This window comes from Pogona vitticeps, chromosome 3 (assembly GCF_051106095.1).
Source record: "Pogona vitticeps strain Pit_001003342236 chromosome 3, PviZW2.1, whole genome shotgun sequence".
NCBI classification, from domain to species: Eukaryota; Metazoa; Chordata; class Lepidosauria; order Squamata; family Agamidae; genus Pogona; species Pogona vitticeps.
The window spans coordinates 182,565,487-182,578,836 of NC_135785.1; the positions used below are offsets into that span (position 1 = coordinate 182,565,487).

The window sequence follows — 13,350 nt, forward strand, 5'->3', positions numbered from 1 at the left end:
TATGAAGCTTCAGTCATTTACTGAGGACACAATGGATCATCCACTGTTGAATAAGAGTTAATAAAATGTTTCTAAACCATTCTTGGATCAAGTATTCAGCACACTTAAGAAATCCACGACTGCCTGCCAGATGGCAATTTTAACAGCTTTAAAATTTAATGAGCTAAACAGCAAATTGCTATCTTTATTTGAACACTCAATCATACTGGTGGTTAATATAGTAATTCTCTATTGGGAAATGTAAAACATGAGCATACAAGTTATATCTGTGTGCCAAACACAAAACACTTGAAAACAAAACATGTATTATCTCTACCCATGTGACACTGAAATTTCTTCCATGCTGGGGACAAGAAAACTGGGAGACTCACTAGGGTCAAAAATACTATGTAACTGACAGAATGTAAGGTTTGGTGGGGGGGGTTGATTTTTTAAAAAAAACTATAGTGCAAGAGGGTTAAAAAAACCACTAGTATACTGTATATGCATCTCAATACATAGCAGAAGGACACTCTACAAAAAAACTATTTCTGTAGAAACAAGCTACTCTCAAAAGAAAGTCTGGTGAAATCTTATGCAGAAGACAAGAGGCTGACATTGACAGCAGTTATGTTTGCCACTGCTTCTCTTATCTCTAAGCAGATTTACTATCTGTGCAAGAAGACTCAATGCAGACAGACTGGACTGACCAGTGGAGATAGAATATAAATACAGTTTTCATGCAGAAGGTCCCAGTTTCAGTTCCTACCAACTCCGGATAGGGCTGGGTGCCTTCCAAATTTATTTCTGCATTTCTGGCAGGTTCCCTGTGTATGTATAAAAATATGAGCTCGTGCACTGAAAAAGAATAAAAGAACAAAACCCGCTCTCATGAGGACAGAGTGTTGTCCCTGCTGTCAAAGGGTTCTCTTCCCACCTTAGATGGTAAAGTATTTACAGGCCACTCAGTGTTCTCAGATGGTTGACCTGCAAGACTTCTTTGTATGACATTCACAGTAATTTCCTTCCTGGGTTCCTGATGGACATTATAATGCAACACATGTTGGTTCATATTCCAATTGCTCTGCTTCCACAGGATGAAGACACACTACTCTGCAATTATCATTCTTCTCTCTACTGTGAAAGCACTGTTTCAAAATGTAAGAGCAAGAAAGCTTTGCATACAGTTATAAATGTGGGAAACAAAAAGCTAATTGTTTACTAAAACCTATCAATGTGCATCATTAAAAATAAACCTCTTCAGTGCAATCTTAATATGAAGCAGGTATAGGGAGAATACTGAGAATTCTCTCCATATTTTTGGGAACATAGATTTCCTCCTCAACCTGTTTTTCACAAATTTATGAACTCACTCCAGAGACCACTCTCTTACGGTTTGAAAGTCAATATGAAAAGTATTTTACAGTCGTGTGCTTGCCAATCTGGTTGTTATTGAGAAATTGTTCCAAAAAAACATTTTTAAGCCTGCCTTCACTACTCTATGCAATTTAATCAAGAACAGAAAACAGGCCTTAGAACCCATTTTGACATGCATTAAATAAACGTTTGCAGACGTTTCTGATGTTAAAACTTAACTTTGAGGATTGCTATCCCACAGTCTGAACCATGTCTATGAGAATTGAGAGTGTATGGGTATAGCAAATACCTGTAGGGTATGGGGCACAAATTCCTTTCTTAAAATCTAACATCTCCAGATACTGCTTGTGAACATTTTAAATCTAGCTTTAAGCTGCAGGTCTGTCCCAAAATAATGATCCGTTTCTGAAAAAGAATTCTAAGAAATTGAAATTCTAGTGGACTCAGTCTTCTTTCTATCCAACAACTATTTCACATGTGATGGCATTTTGGTTTTGCAGGATTAGCCCTCAGTTCTTTCAACTAACTGTTCCATAGCCTCTCATCAGCCACCTCAGATCTGTTCCCGATGCAGACAGGAACAATATTGAAGAAATTATCCACAGGGAGTCATCCTGATTGGAGTGGTGATGGCACATCTGAAGGTTTGTTCTGAAGACTGTAAAGCTATGAAAGAGCAGAAGTGTTTACACTTTGCTTGTGTTTGCAGACACAAGAGAGGGGACAAAAGACAGAGGTGTCATCAACTCCCTCATAAACCCTCTTTCTGCAAACCCTCTTCTACAGAGAAAGAGAGAGAGAGAAGGGAATGCAGACATTTTTAGAGAGGGAGAAGGGGAACCAGGAATGGGCAGAGGCCGACCTGCAGAGTCTGGTCGCCTATTCCAGAGAAGGTGGCACAAGAACATGAGGAGACTGGGAGACAGAGGAGGAAGAGAGGGAGCAATCTTGGAGGAAGTTGGGTTCAACACCCATGTTGTGGCAACCTGTGTCCAGTCCCATATCTACACCCTTTCCCAGAAGCAAAGAAGAAGTATGGCAGAGACCATCACCCTTAGACACCAAGTTGTGGATTGTTCTAGGGAGTGGACTATTGCAAGCCCAAGGTTCTGAGACCGATTAAAGGAAGCCTGTTTACAGAGACAAGGTGTGGGCTGTTTCGTTCCCAGCTTACTTCTGTGTAAAAGACACCCCTCAATTTTTTAGTGTAATGATTTTAGGAAAAAGTAGCGTCTTACACATGGAAAAAGATGGTAGTTTTTAAAAGAAAAAATATAGCCCCTCCAGGTTTAAACATAATGTGGAATTATAGCTTGTATGAAAGTAAAAGAGGGAGGGAAATATACAGACCCATGCCTTGCCAACAGCCCTATTCAGTTGGTTGCTTGAATTCATCAGAGAGCTAAATGGGTGTTGAGGAGAAAAGAACATGCATACAGCAAAGCTCTGTAACATCCCCATATACCTGGATAATCACTTAGATCTTTGTTCAGTGAACATGGAATCTAGAGAGGTCTTCGTAACTGTATTTGGATAAACATGCTTACAGACCTCTTGCAGTCAGGAGTCCACTGTGGACATGCTCCCATCCCCACTACCATTTAGTCCTCCGTAAGTTCCATTGAATGTCTGAAAAGAGCTACCATGATGGGTTAATTACTTAACCAGGTCATCATTTTTCTCCATGTGAGCAACTATACAACTACAGCATGTCCCAGTGTACAATTTGTTTATCCCAAACAATAACTGAGTGCAATATACCCATTGTCCAACAGAGTTATTTAAAGTAGCCAGGATAATGCATTTAAACATGTATTTACAGTATATTGTAGCAAAAACCAGATTAATGATTTCAATATGTTTAATAAATTATAAAAACTAGAGTTCTCAGGATATATACTTTCTCTATCGCTCTGCAGCTTGTAGATCATAGTCACCAAACTTCAACACTTCTATCATAAGTTGGCAAATATCCACCTTGACTAGTCCACAAATGACTACATTTAATCACAACATCTTTACACCAAGCACTATTATCTGCCTCACTGAAGTATAGGGCTAGCAGTTCTAGTTCATCACCTTATCTATTACACCACACTTCTATTCTCCTGTTTTTCTGCTGCAGAGTTTTGATTTTTTGGTTAAATTCCTCTAGCTGCACAGTAGAGGTGCAGGGATTCACAGAGGAGAATAGCTTCAAGTTCCCCAGAGTAATCCACCCCCTTTTCTTATGAACTGACACCGTCTCAATAACTCATTCTAAAACATTAGTAGTAAAAAGAATAAAAATATTTCATTACTTAAAATTAAACAGATTGAACAGCGAACTGACAGACATGACTTCTTTCAACAACAGACTTTTGCATGGATTTGTTTCACACAACACACAGCTCTATATCCAACCCCTACTGGGTTACAACATTCCTGCTTAAGAGTGCATCAACTAGTTTGCATTCAGTGTAGAAAAATTAGAAAACCTGATGAAAGACGGCAGACACTCCTCTTGACTAGATTTAGGTCCAAGTCATACATAATCCCTCTTAAATAACTCACTGAATGCTCACAACTGTAAAGCTGTGCAATATGTAAATACAAGCATGATTAAGACCTCTGTAGTTATTCTAGGTCAGGACAAAAAAAAGTAATCTCATTTTTAAAACCGTATTCCTTTGCCAATATCTCACTGTATATTCTTACTACTGAAATTGCTGCTCCTATAAATTCCTCCATGCCTGCCTAACAAAAACACAAATGCATGGATTAGAGAAGAGCATCTGCATTTCAGGACAATAATTTCAACACACTTTTGAACTGCCTCCATACTTGTGATATGAATAATTTGGTTTTCAAGTATCTGACTCTCATCCCCTCAGAATCAGTTCCAGTGATCAACAAAATGCAGCACACATAAAAAATACAAATAAAACCCTGATTAAGCAAGTTGGCTGTTCCTCTGGACAGTATAATATGGGAACATCTAAATTACTACCTTTCATCTCTCTGTACTGAGAGGAAAAAGCTGCAATCTCGTGTCAACATGTATATCTCTCGCCAATATACTGGGTCTCACAAGTCTCAGAAGCAATCTCAGACATTTGTACGATCCTGATCCATCATGTGAGCAATTATTCGCACAAAACCATCTGGCAGCTAACTACCTGTTAAGTCTTGGCCAATTAGACAACTGTTTTCTTTTTCTATTTTGTGAAGCATTTTCTCTTGCCGGCAAATACTATGTTCCAGTAAAACAACTCACTAAGGGGGCTATTTCAATGAGGGCACAGCCAAAACCCAGTTTAGAATGAGTTCAGCTACATGTGTCCCAGAAGAAGGACAATTTTTGCCACATATCATAATATGGCTACTGTAACGTGGCTGAGCCACTCTGAGGTCACCTCCTACTCAGGCCTCTCAGAATGCCCACCACGCCACTAAACACTCTTGCTGCAACCAACCTATCCTTTAAATCACAAGGACTAGGGTTTCTCTTAAATAAAATATGGTTTATTGATTACAAGAAATAAAATAAGTAAATCACAGGATGTTAATCTCGATGGTAAATCACTGTTTCTTATTTAATCAAAACATAGACTATCCCTCACTGACTACACAGGCACACAGGCCTCTAAACAAGCTCTCCAGATCTCACTCACTCTCTAACTCTATCAATCTCTCAAACACCTTACACATCCCTTTATATCCCAGCTCCTCCCCCTTTAGCACCACCTTCCGTCCCCTCATTGGCTGCTTTTCCACTGTCCAGCTGTGACGGACAGGTGAGGGCTGGGCTGAACGTTACAGCTACAAATTAGCATGGGTCCATTAAACTCTGCAGTTGCCACAGACTGAAATAGCACATGAATATATCCCAAGGAAACCCAATTTAAACAGAGTTTACATCTGTGAAGGCATTGTTAATTTCTGGACTTTTCTGTGTGTTCCTGCAAAGGCATGATAATATGAATCTTTACAATCTGGAAATCAGAACAACGTGTTCACACCTCTTCCCTATCTCTTGTCTGGGGTCACTTCAAAGAAGACCTGAGATCAAGAGCACTTCAAATTATAGCCTAATAGTTGGACTTTATCTTTTACATATCAAAGTAATCATCATTTCGTTGTATCTGTGAGTTAAGAAGTTGGCATGCTTCTTTGCTTGAAGGTATGCAGATTTTAAAGTTGGTAAGGAGGCACGCAAGAATGATTAAAGTGGATTAAGAGTAATTATGTGATGGTGAGCCCAGGTGTCAATGGGCCATTCAGTTGTATAAAGGAGAACTTAGAATATGAGTCTTTTGAAGCTCAGCATAGTTTTCAGAAACTGCTTCATGTCCAGCACAGTACGAATGTTTACTCACAAGGATACCTCTATGGACTATGTAAGAGCTTGTGCCAGGGAACAATTTTATTCCATCACACTTCTTAGGTATGAGATAGATAAAGGTTTGTTATCTTCTGGTGTTTATCTTCCCTGTTATCCTCTGCCTGCAATTGTTTTGTATCTGGAATGGTTTTCCTATTTTTGAATTGTCCTCTTCTTTGCTTTCCTTTTGAAAAAATAAACTATACAAATCCTTTAAAGCTGGTGTCTAGAACGCGACTGAGAGCAGAAGTGCAGTACTATTAATTTTTTCTACTCCTTATCTTGGTTAAGTTACTGAATTACTAACATTGATTTCTATGGGAGCTGGCAGGAGCCTAGGTTTTGAACCCCTGGAGTACACATTGCCTTGTAAGTTGTATGTATATTAAGATAAAAGGATCCCAGCCAGAGATCATAACCTTCCTTATTCCTGCTCCCTCTGAGTGTTGTCATTCAGAGTAAGAGAAGTAACCGTTCAGAGAAAGAGAGAGGTAATGCAGCAGAGTGGCTATAAGTAAAGACTCTGGTTTGAGGTACCATGACAACATTCGTAATGCTGGTGACTAAATGGCATACAAGGCTAGATGTTTTGCCAGGAAATTGTAAGGTTATATATGTATTTGTAAACTCCAGAGCTTGTTTAATTGCAGAATAAAATACAGTAACTTGTCAATGTTTTTGTGTCTAAAAAGTTGCCACTCTTATTAAAAGAATAGATTTTTCTTAACTAGGTTCTCACATGTTTGGCTAAAGGCAGAGGGGGTTTATAATACATTTCAGTAGGCTACAATAATCTATTTCATTACTATATCATTGTCATATCATTCCACTAGTGTACAATTTGAAAAATTAGCAAATTGAACAGAAATAATTAGCTAACTGGTATCATGCATACTTTTGTTTAAACATTTATGATAGCTGGGGTAAGTATTATTTGCTCATTATACCTATAAATAGAATAATCTGAGTGCATAAAAGATGAGCCTCCAAAGAACATGTTTTTTAATGGGAGTTTAAATTATTCTCTTCTGTTACTGGAAAATAATAACACAAGCATATGAATGAAGGACATAACTCATAATAAAGTTCTGTGATATGCTTTGTGATAAGTTATACAGCAAAGCAATAAAACCCGGATGTTTGCTAAGGGAACCATTCTAGGACTTTACAACAATCTAGTGAATTCTTAAACAAATCTCATTACAAAGACAGTTTAAAGGAAGAAGAAAAACACAAAGGGTTCCTGGTAAAGCTACCCAATTTGGCTATTGCTGACATTTTCTTTTACTTAGCATGCCTTCTAAACTTATCCAGAACTTCCTTCATGTAAAAATGGTCTAACTTCTCTGTACTGTGCCTTTCTACTTATCAGGACCCTGCATTTCACCTTTGGATGCACAGAAATCTTTGTTAACCATTGGATTATGGATTTCCAAATGGGAAAATGCTTGTCTGTTCTTGCTAACAACCTTAAGTACATCTGCAAAGCACTATTAGAGCAGGGAAGGGCAAAGGAAAAGGGCAAATTATCAAACATCCAGATGTTTTTGGCCTGATAATCCCATCAGAAATTGCCACCGTGCCCTATGACAGGAATTGTGGCCCAACAACATCTGGAAAGGCAGTACAGTACTTTGACCACCTTAACACTGGAGTCTAATCTGATTGACTGTGACTTCTTTCCCTTAAAGCATTTTGAGACTAGGCCAGTATCCTCATTGCAACAAGCCAGGAAGCCACAGGAAGTCTTGCTTATCAAATCTGAGCAGTATGCTCATGTATGCTGCCCACTCATTCTCACTGAAAGTGGCAACAGCTAAAAAAGCAACAAGGAGTTTTCTTTGCTCTGTGGTTCATTTGTTGTTTTGATGCAGGCTTAGACTGTACTAGCTCATCTTTAACCAAACAAGCCAGAATAGCAAACTTTTTCAAAGAATACAATAAACCACCAATCAAAGTGTCATGGTAAAGTCCACCACATGCTCACAAATTCTTTCAGCAAAAATTAAAAACAAATAAAAAATAGTTATTTCTGATCTTGGAAGCCTCAAGAAGTAGCAGTATTGCCTTAGAACAATGGAAAGCCATCTTGTTTTGCCAAACACATACATACACAGTAGCTACAAAAACAGAAGTACACTTCCAGCCAGCCTTGGTTTTCTTGTGGCAGGTAGGTGCAACCCAGCTTACCCGCTGGAGATCAAACGCTAACTCCCCAACTTCTGGAGCTTGTTTATCCCTATCTAGTCAGATGCCCCATATAGAGTAGAGGCAGTATAGCAGAAAAACAAAAACATATTAGTACAGTTTTTCAGCAAGATGCTCTACAACAATAAAAGTAGTGTTTTGCTACAGACACTTTTTAAAATTCCTGATAGATATAAATTGACTTTGGATTATCAAATCCTTCTCTGAACAAAATAGTAAATGTACAAGCTTCATGCAAAGCACAGAATCCCTTTACTGACATCTCACTCCTCCCTTTGTACATGGGACAAAACAAACAAGGGCACTGCATTTAACCACAGCTTCTTATCTAAACCACCAACTATAGTTAACAGGTTCAAAACAAGCCAGGATTCAAAAGCTTTGATTTAAAGCTTAATTTACTGCTTGCACAATGTAATAAACAAAAGTGACACCTGCATGAAATTCATGTCTATCCTAGCTTATTATGCCAGTTTCTCATTTCCCGAATACAATGAGTGATTGGTTCAGTATTTCATCAGAAACTACTGCCTAGGGCGTAGAAGCAGATTTATGACACCTGGAAACTAGCCATGGTCTACCTCTATGGGGAGATACAAGTACTTTTATCGATTTCTCCTTCTCACTCATTAGTCCCTGTTTCTCCAACTATATGGTCACTTTTGACAGGGACCAATAGTTTGTCATTAGTGGAATCCTACAATAACCTGCACAAGTATGTGACTCACAGATTACTTTCTTTAATCAAATAATTTTAGAAGATCAGTCTGTACTTTATAGACTACAGCAAAGCCTCTGACAATGTGGGTCATGAAAACCTATGGATTATTCTGAAAGGTATATTTCAGCACTTGATTGTCGTGATACAAAACTTGTATTGTGGACAAGAGTTACTGTTAGGATAGACTATGAAGAGATAGAATGGCAAATGTTGTCGGACAAGGGTGGATTTTATCTCCCTCTTTGTACAATCTCTGTGCAGAACATAAAATATAGAAAGCTGGAGTAGATTCAGAAGGAGGAGGAGTGAAAATTGGTGGAAGAAACATCAAGAATCTAAGATATACAGATGACACCATCTTACTGGCAGAAAGCAGCAATGACTTGAAACAACTTTTAGTGGAAGTGAAAGAAGAAAGTGTCAAAGCAGGACTACAGTTGAACATTTAGAAGACAAAAATCATGAACACTACAGAAATATATAAGTTTAATGTTGACAATGAAGAAATTGAATCTGATAAGGATTTTGTATTCAACCATCAATCCAAATGGAGACTACAACCAAGAAATCAGAAGATTTCTGAGACTCAGAAGGGCAGTAAGGAAGGAATTTAAAAAGATCATTAAGTCTAAGGATGTGGCAGTAGAGATCAAGGCCAAGATTATTCACACAATTGTATTCCTGATTTACAGTGTGTATGGGTGTGAACTGGCATGATTATGTATGAGTGTGAAAGCTGGACAGTAAAGAAGGAAAAAAATGACAGGAAAAGAACTATTCATTCAAAATGTGGTTCTGGAAGAGAGCTTTGAACTGGAAGAGAGCTTTGAACATTTGTGTCCTAGATCAAATCAAGCCTGAACCTTCTCTGGAGGCAAAAACGATGAAACTATGGCTGTCCTACTTTGGGCGTATCATGAGAAGACAAGATTCACTGGAAAAATCAATAATTGCTGGGGAAAAGTTGAGGGCAGCAACGAAAGAGGAAGACCAAATATGAAATGGATTGATGCTATAAAGGCTTGAGTTTGCAAAAGTTGAGCAGGGCTGCTGAGGATAGGACACTGCGGAGACCAACACTTGATGGCACAAAACAATGATGATGACAACCAAGAACTTCCCTATTGCTTTAATTGTCTCTTTGTGCACTAATCAGGCCATCTATCAAATCTTCAAATTAAGTTTTAAGAGATCTGCACCCAGGCACAGAGAGCAATTCAAATAAGTGAGCGGTCTATATAAGTAGGCAAATGCAGCATAACAGCACATCTTGCAGATGCATTAGTTATATGTTTTGGACTTCAGATGAGGTGACTTTTCTTTAAAAATCACTCAAGCTCTTATTATTCATTTTTCTTAAAACTCCAAGCCCCTGGCAGGGAATGTATTCACACTCCTGAGTCATTCAAGGGAATAAGGCTTTCTGCACAGCCTAAGGACAAGAGAGAAAAGCCAAACCGGAAAAACAGTATGTTGTAGAACAGTATGCGCTCCCCAAAAGTACTTAGAATCACAAAAATGGTAGAGCTGAAAGAGAACCCCCCAAGGGTCATGGAATCCAATCCCTTTCATGAAGCATGAAATCCACATCTAAGGCATCCCTGACCAGTGTCCAATGAGCCTCTGCTTTTAGAAACCCTCCAGTGAAGGTGTTTTACTTACAATATGTCTTTGCTCATAGAAACATCATCATCATCATCATCATCAAATCATCATCATCATCATCATCTGAGCATTGCAGACCTATGGATCATGGAGTCCAGCCCCTGTCCAGGAAGCACAGTGATAAATTGAATTCCCTACCTCTGGCTCCACAGCCAGATACCTAAATCACCAAGCTATCTAGCAGTTCTTACAAAGAACCTTCCCTGTACTGGGGTTTAGTTTTTGAGATCAGATGATCTTTTAAGGGTTTTTAAGGCAAACTGAGAGTACTGTACCTCCTTCTCTGAGATATTACAGCCACATGTAACTGTGATGAGTTAGACGCCAAACTTCCAGGGTCACATAAGGTAAAATCCAGGCATTCTGGAGCCCCGGTACCCACCATTTACTCATATGTAATGTAAAAAAATTAAATACCCAAACCCAGAATACTGCAGTTAAAGAAGACAAAAAGAGAAAGGGAAATGTTTACCCCTAGGCTGGGGAACCATGTTGCATCACTGCACAGCCTAGTTCAGAGCTAATGCAAGTCCAAGTTCCAGAAACATCTGGAGAACCGCAAGTTCCTCATCTGGTCTACAATTAAGGCACACGGCCAAGTACATGATCTAGTCAAGACATATTTCAGAACTGTTTAGCCTCCCAAGTGCAAGGAGAATTTAAAAAAACTACCCTTGGATAAAGGTGTGACCAACAGTGAAATAGGTATTAAAGCAAACAACAAAGAGTTTGTTACCTTAAAGCATGACATATTTTGTTTGGCGCAAGAAAACTTTGGACTGCAACCTTTTATCAGATGCATCAAGCAGCAGGCAGGCAGGCAGGCAGACAAATGTGAGGTGGGGGAAGAGTGTTAAAAGTAACAGAAATGCAAAAAGTGCTGGGATAGTGCTAATTAAACTTCACATTCTCCCCCACCAGCACAGTAAGTCTGTTTACTTATTCTGCTTACTAAGATTTCATCCCACACATCTGGAGCACATCTGATCACCATTGCTCTGGCCAGAGAGAGGGATGAACAGCAATCATATACAGTTCCATTGCACCCAGGCCCAATTGCCCTTTTGCCATCAGGGCAATTTTCATGTATATCACAGCTGAGGAGAGCAATGGGTGACAAGATGAATCCAGCTACAGATCTGGGACTCTAAACATCAGAAGTCACACAAGGAGGACACACAATGTCTATTCCTAGCACCAGCGCTTGAGAAATAGACTCAGTACAGACTCAATGCAGCTGTGAGGACCACAAGTGGCAAGGAGAAAGGAAGATACCCGTGCTGCCCTCTCTGACCCCAAAAACAGAAGCAGCAATAGATCGATACAGTACTGTACGGTCCATCGTCATATTCAACACACTAAAAAAATCACAACCATGGGACTTAACTTTTTTCTCCTCTTCCTTTCACATTGCTAATTCCTTGCGTGTCATGTCTTACATTTCAAGCTGTACGCTCGCGGATAGAGGCTGCCACATATTACCTGCCCTGCAAGCTGCCCTGGGAATCTTTTTGATTAAAGGATATAAATAAATGAATAATAAAATCTGATAAAGTGGGCTGCAGACTGCAGTACTGTATTTTTAATATTTTTGTAAAATTGTAAAATTTTGTAAAATTGTACAATTTATATTTTTTAGTCTTTCCAACGTCACAAGACTCTTGTGTTTCCTTTCTTTCTCTTTTTCGCTGCAACAGACTCACCTGACTACCACTTGTCCCTAACAGGGCCATGGTGAATATTGGTCACCCTCACCAAATACTGCATAGCTTTCTCAAAGGCATGCACTTTTGCCTTGCAGCTCTTACCCAGGCCCTGGGATAGGTAGCCAAGGGTGACCACACACAAGCCCAGGCCACCTGCTGATGAGCACCTGAGGCCTTGCCTAAGAACACCCCAGGAAGCTGGTGAAAGAGCAGCAACTCTGGACTGAGAGGACTCGACGGAGAGTTGTGGGAACCTCTTGGGCGGCGGAGGTCCTACCTCGTTTTTCCACAGGACGTAAGCGCCCGCATGGCCGCTGGGCAGCTGGGGGCCCTTCCTTTGCTGGAGCCACTTTCTGGGCGAGAAGAAGATGCTGTTGGCGCCGCCACCGCCGCCGCCACCGGGGGCGCTGCTGAGAGCCGAGGCGGAGGGGGCGCGCGCCAGGAAGGGCAGCTCCCACGCCGTGTGCCTCTTGCCGCCCCGCGTGGGGGTCTCGTAGTCGAAGTGGAAGCTGCCCGAGGGCGACTTCTCCAGCGGCGTGCTGGGCGTGGAGAGCGAGGCGGCGCCCTGAGGGGACGGGCCTCCCGCGCCAGCCGGGACCGGGCGCAGCAGGGCGCGCGAGGAGAAAGCCGCCAGGCACTCGGCCGACGGGCTGCCCGCCGCCCTGGGCCGGGGGCCGCGGGCTGAGCTCTCCGCCGCCGACGCCGACGCCGACGCCTCTTCCCCGCTGGAGCGGCCGACGACGGCGGGGTCCAGGCTGCGGGTCTGGCGGAGCCTCCGCTTGGAGAGGCTCTTGGTGGAAGGCGAGGGGCTGCCGGCGGCGGCGGCGGAGGAGGAGCAGGAGAAGACGCTGTTGAGGAGACTATGCGCGGACATCCCGGCGGCGGCGTGGCGCGACCTGAGCTCCCCGTCCTGCTGCCTTCCCGGTCCCCTCAAGCGGCGGCGGGAGCTGCTCCTCCTGGCACTGCTGCGTCTCCGGCTCTCAGCCCCGGCCGCGGCGGGACCTGCTGCTCATTGCCTGCTGGAGCTGAGGAGGGGGACGCCGCCGAAGGCGAGGGAGGCAGCCCGGCGCCGCCGCCGCCTCCAGTCCAGCTTTCGCCGTGTCAGAGACTCCACCCGCCCTTCGTCGGCATCGCCGCGCTTCCCGTGCGTGCTCTTGCCGCGGCAGCCCTCGCGCGCCCGCGCTCTCCCCGGTTGCAACAGGCGTCCGCTCCCCTCGGAGTGTCCGCCGCTCTCGTCAGTGGGCTCTCGCTTGGCCCCTCGCCGGTCCTCGGAGTCACACGGGGACTAAATTTGGCAGGAGAAGGGCGCGGGGCGCTCCCCTCTCGCTCTC

The 13,350-nt window shown here is 42.0% G+C and overlaps 1 protein-coding gene across 1 annotated transcript in view; it reads right to left on the reverse strand.

Moving 5' to 3' along the window:
- Positions 1-13,019, reverse strand: part of ARHGAP6 (Rho GTPase activating protein 6) — a 253,727-nt gene extending 240,708 nt beyond the window's left edge. Inside the window, exon 1 of the mRNA XM_020786749.3 lies at positions 12,297-13,019. Coding sequence (XP_020642408.3) covers positions 12,297-12,893 — 597 coding nt within the window. The 5' untranslated portion in view covers positions 12,894-13,019. The remainder of the gene's footprint in view (positions 1-12,296) is intronic.
- Between the last annotated feature and the right edge of the window lie 331 nt (positions 13,020-13,350).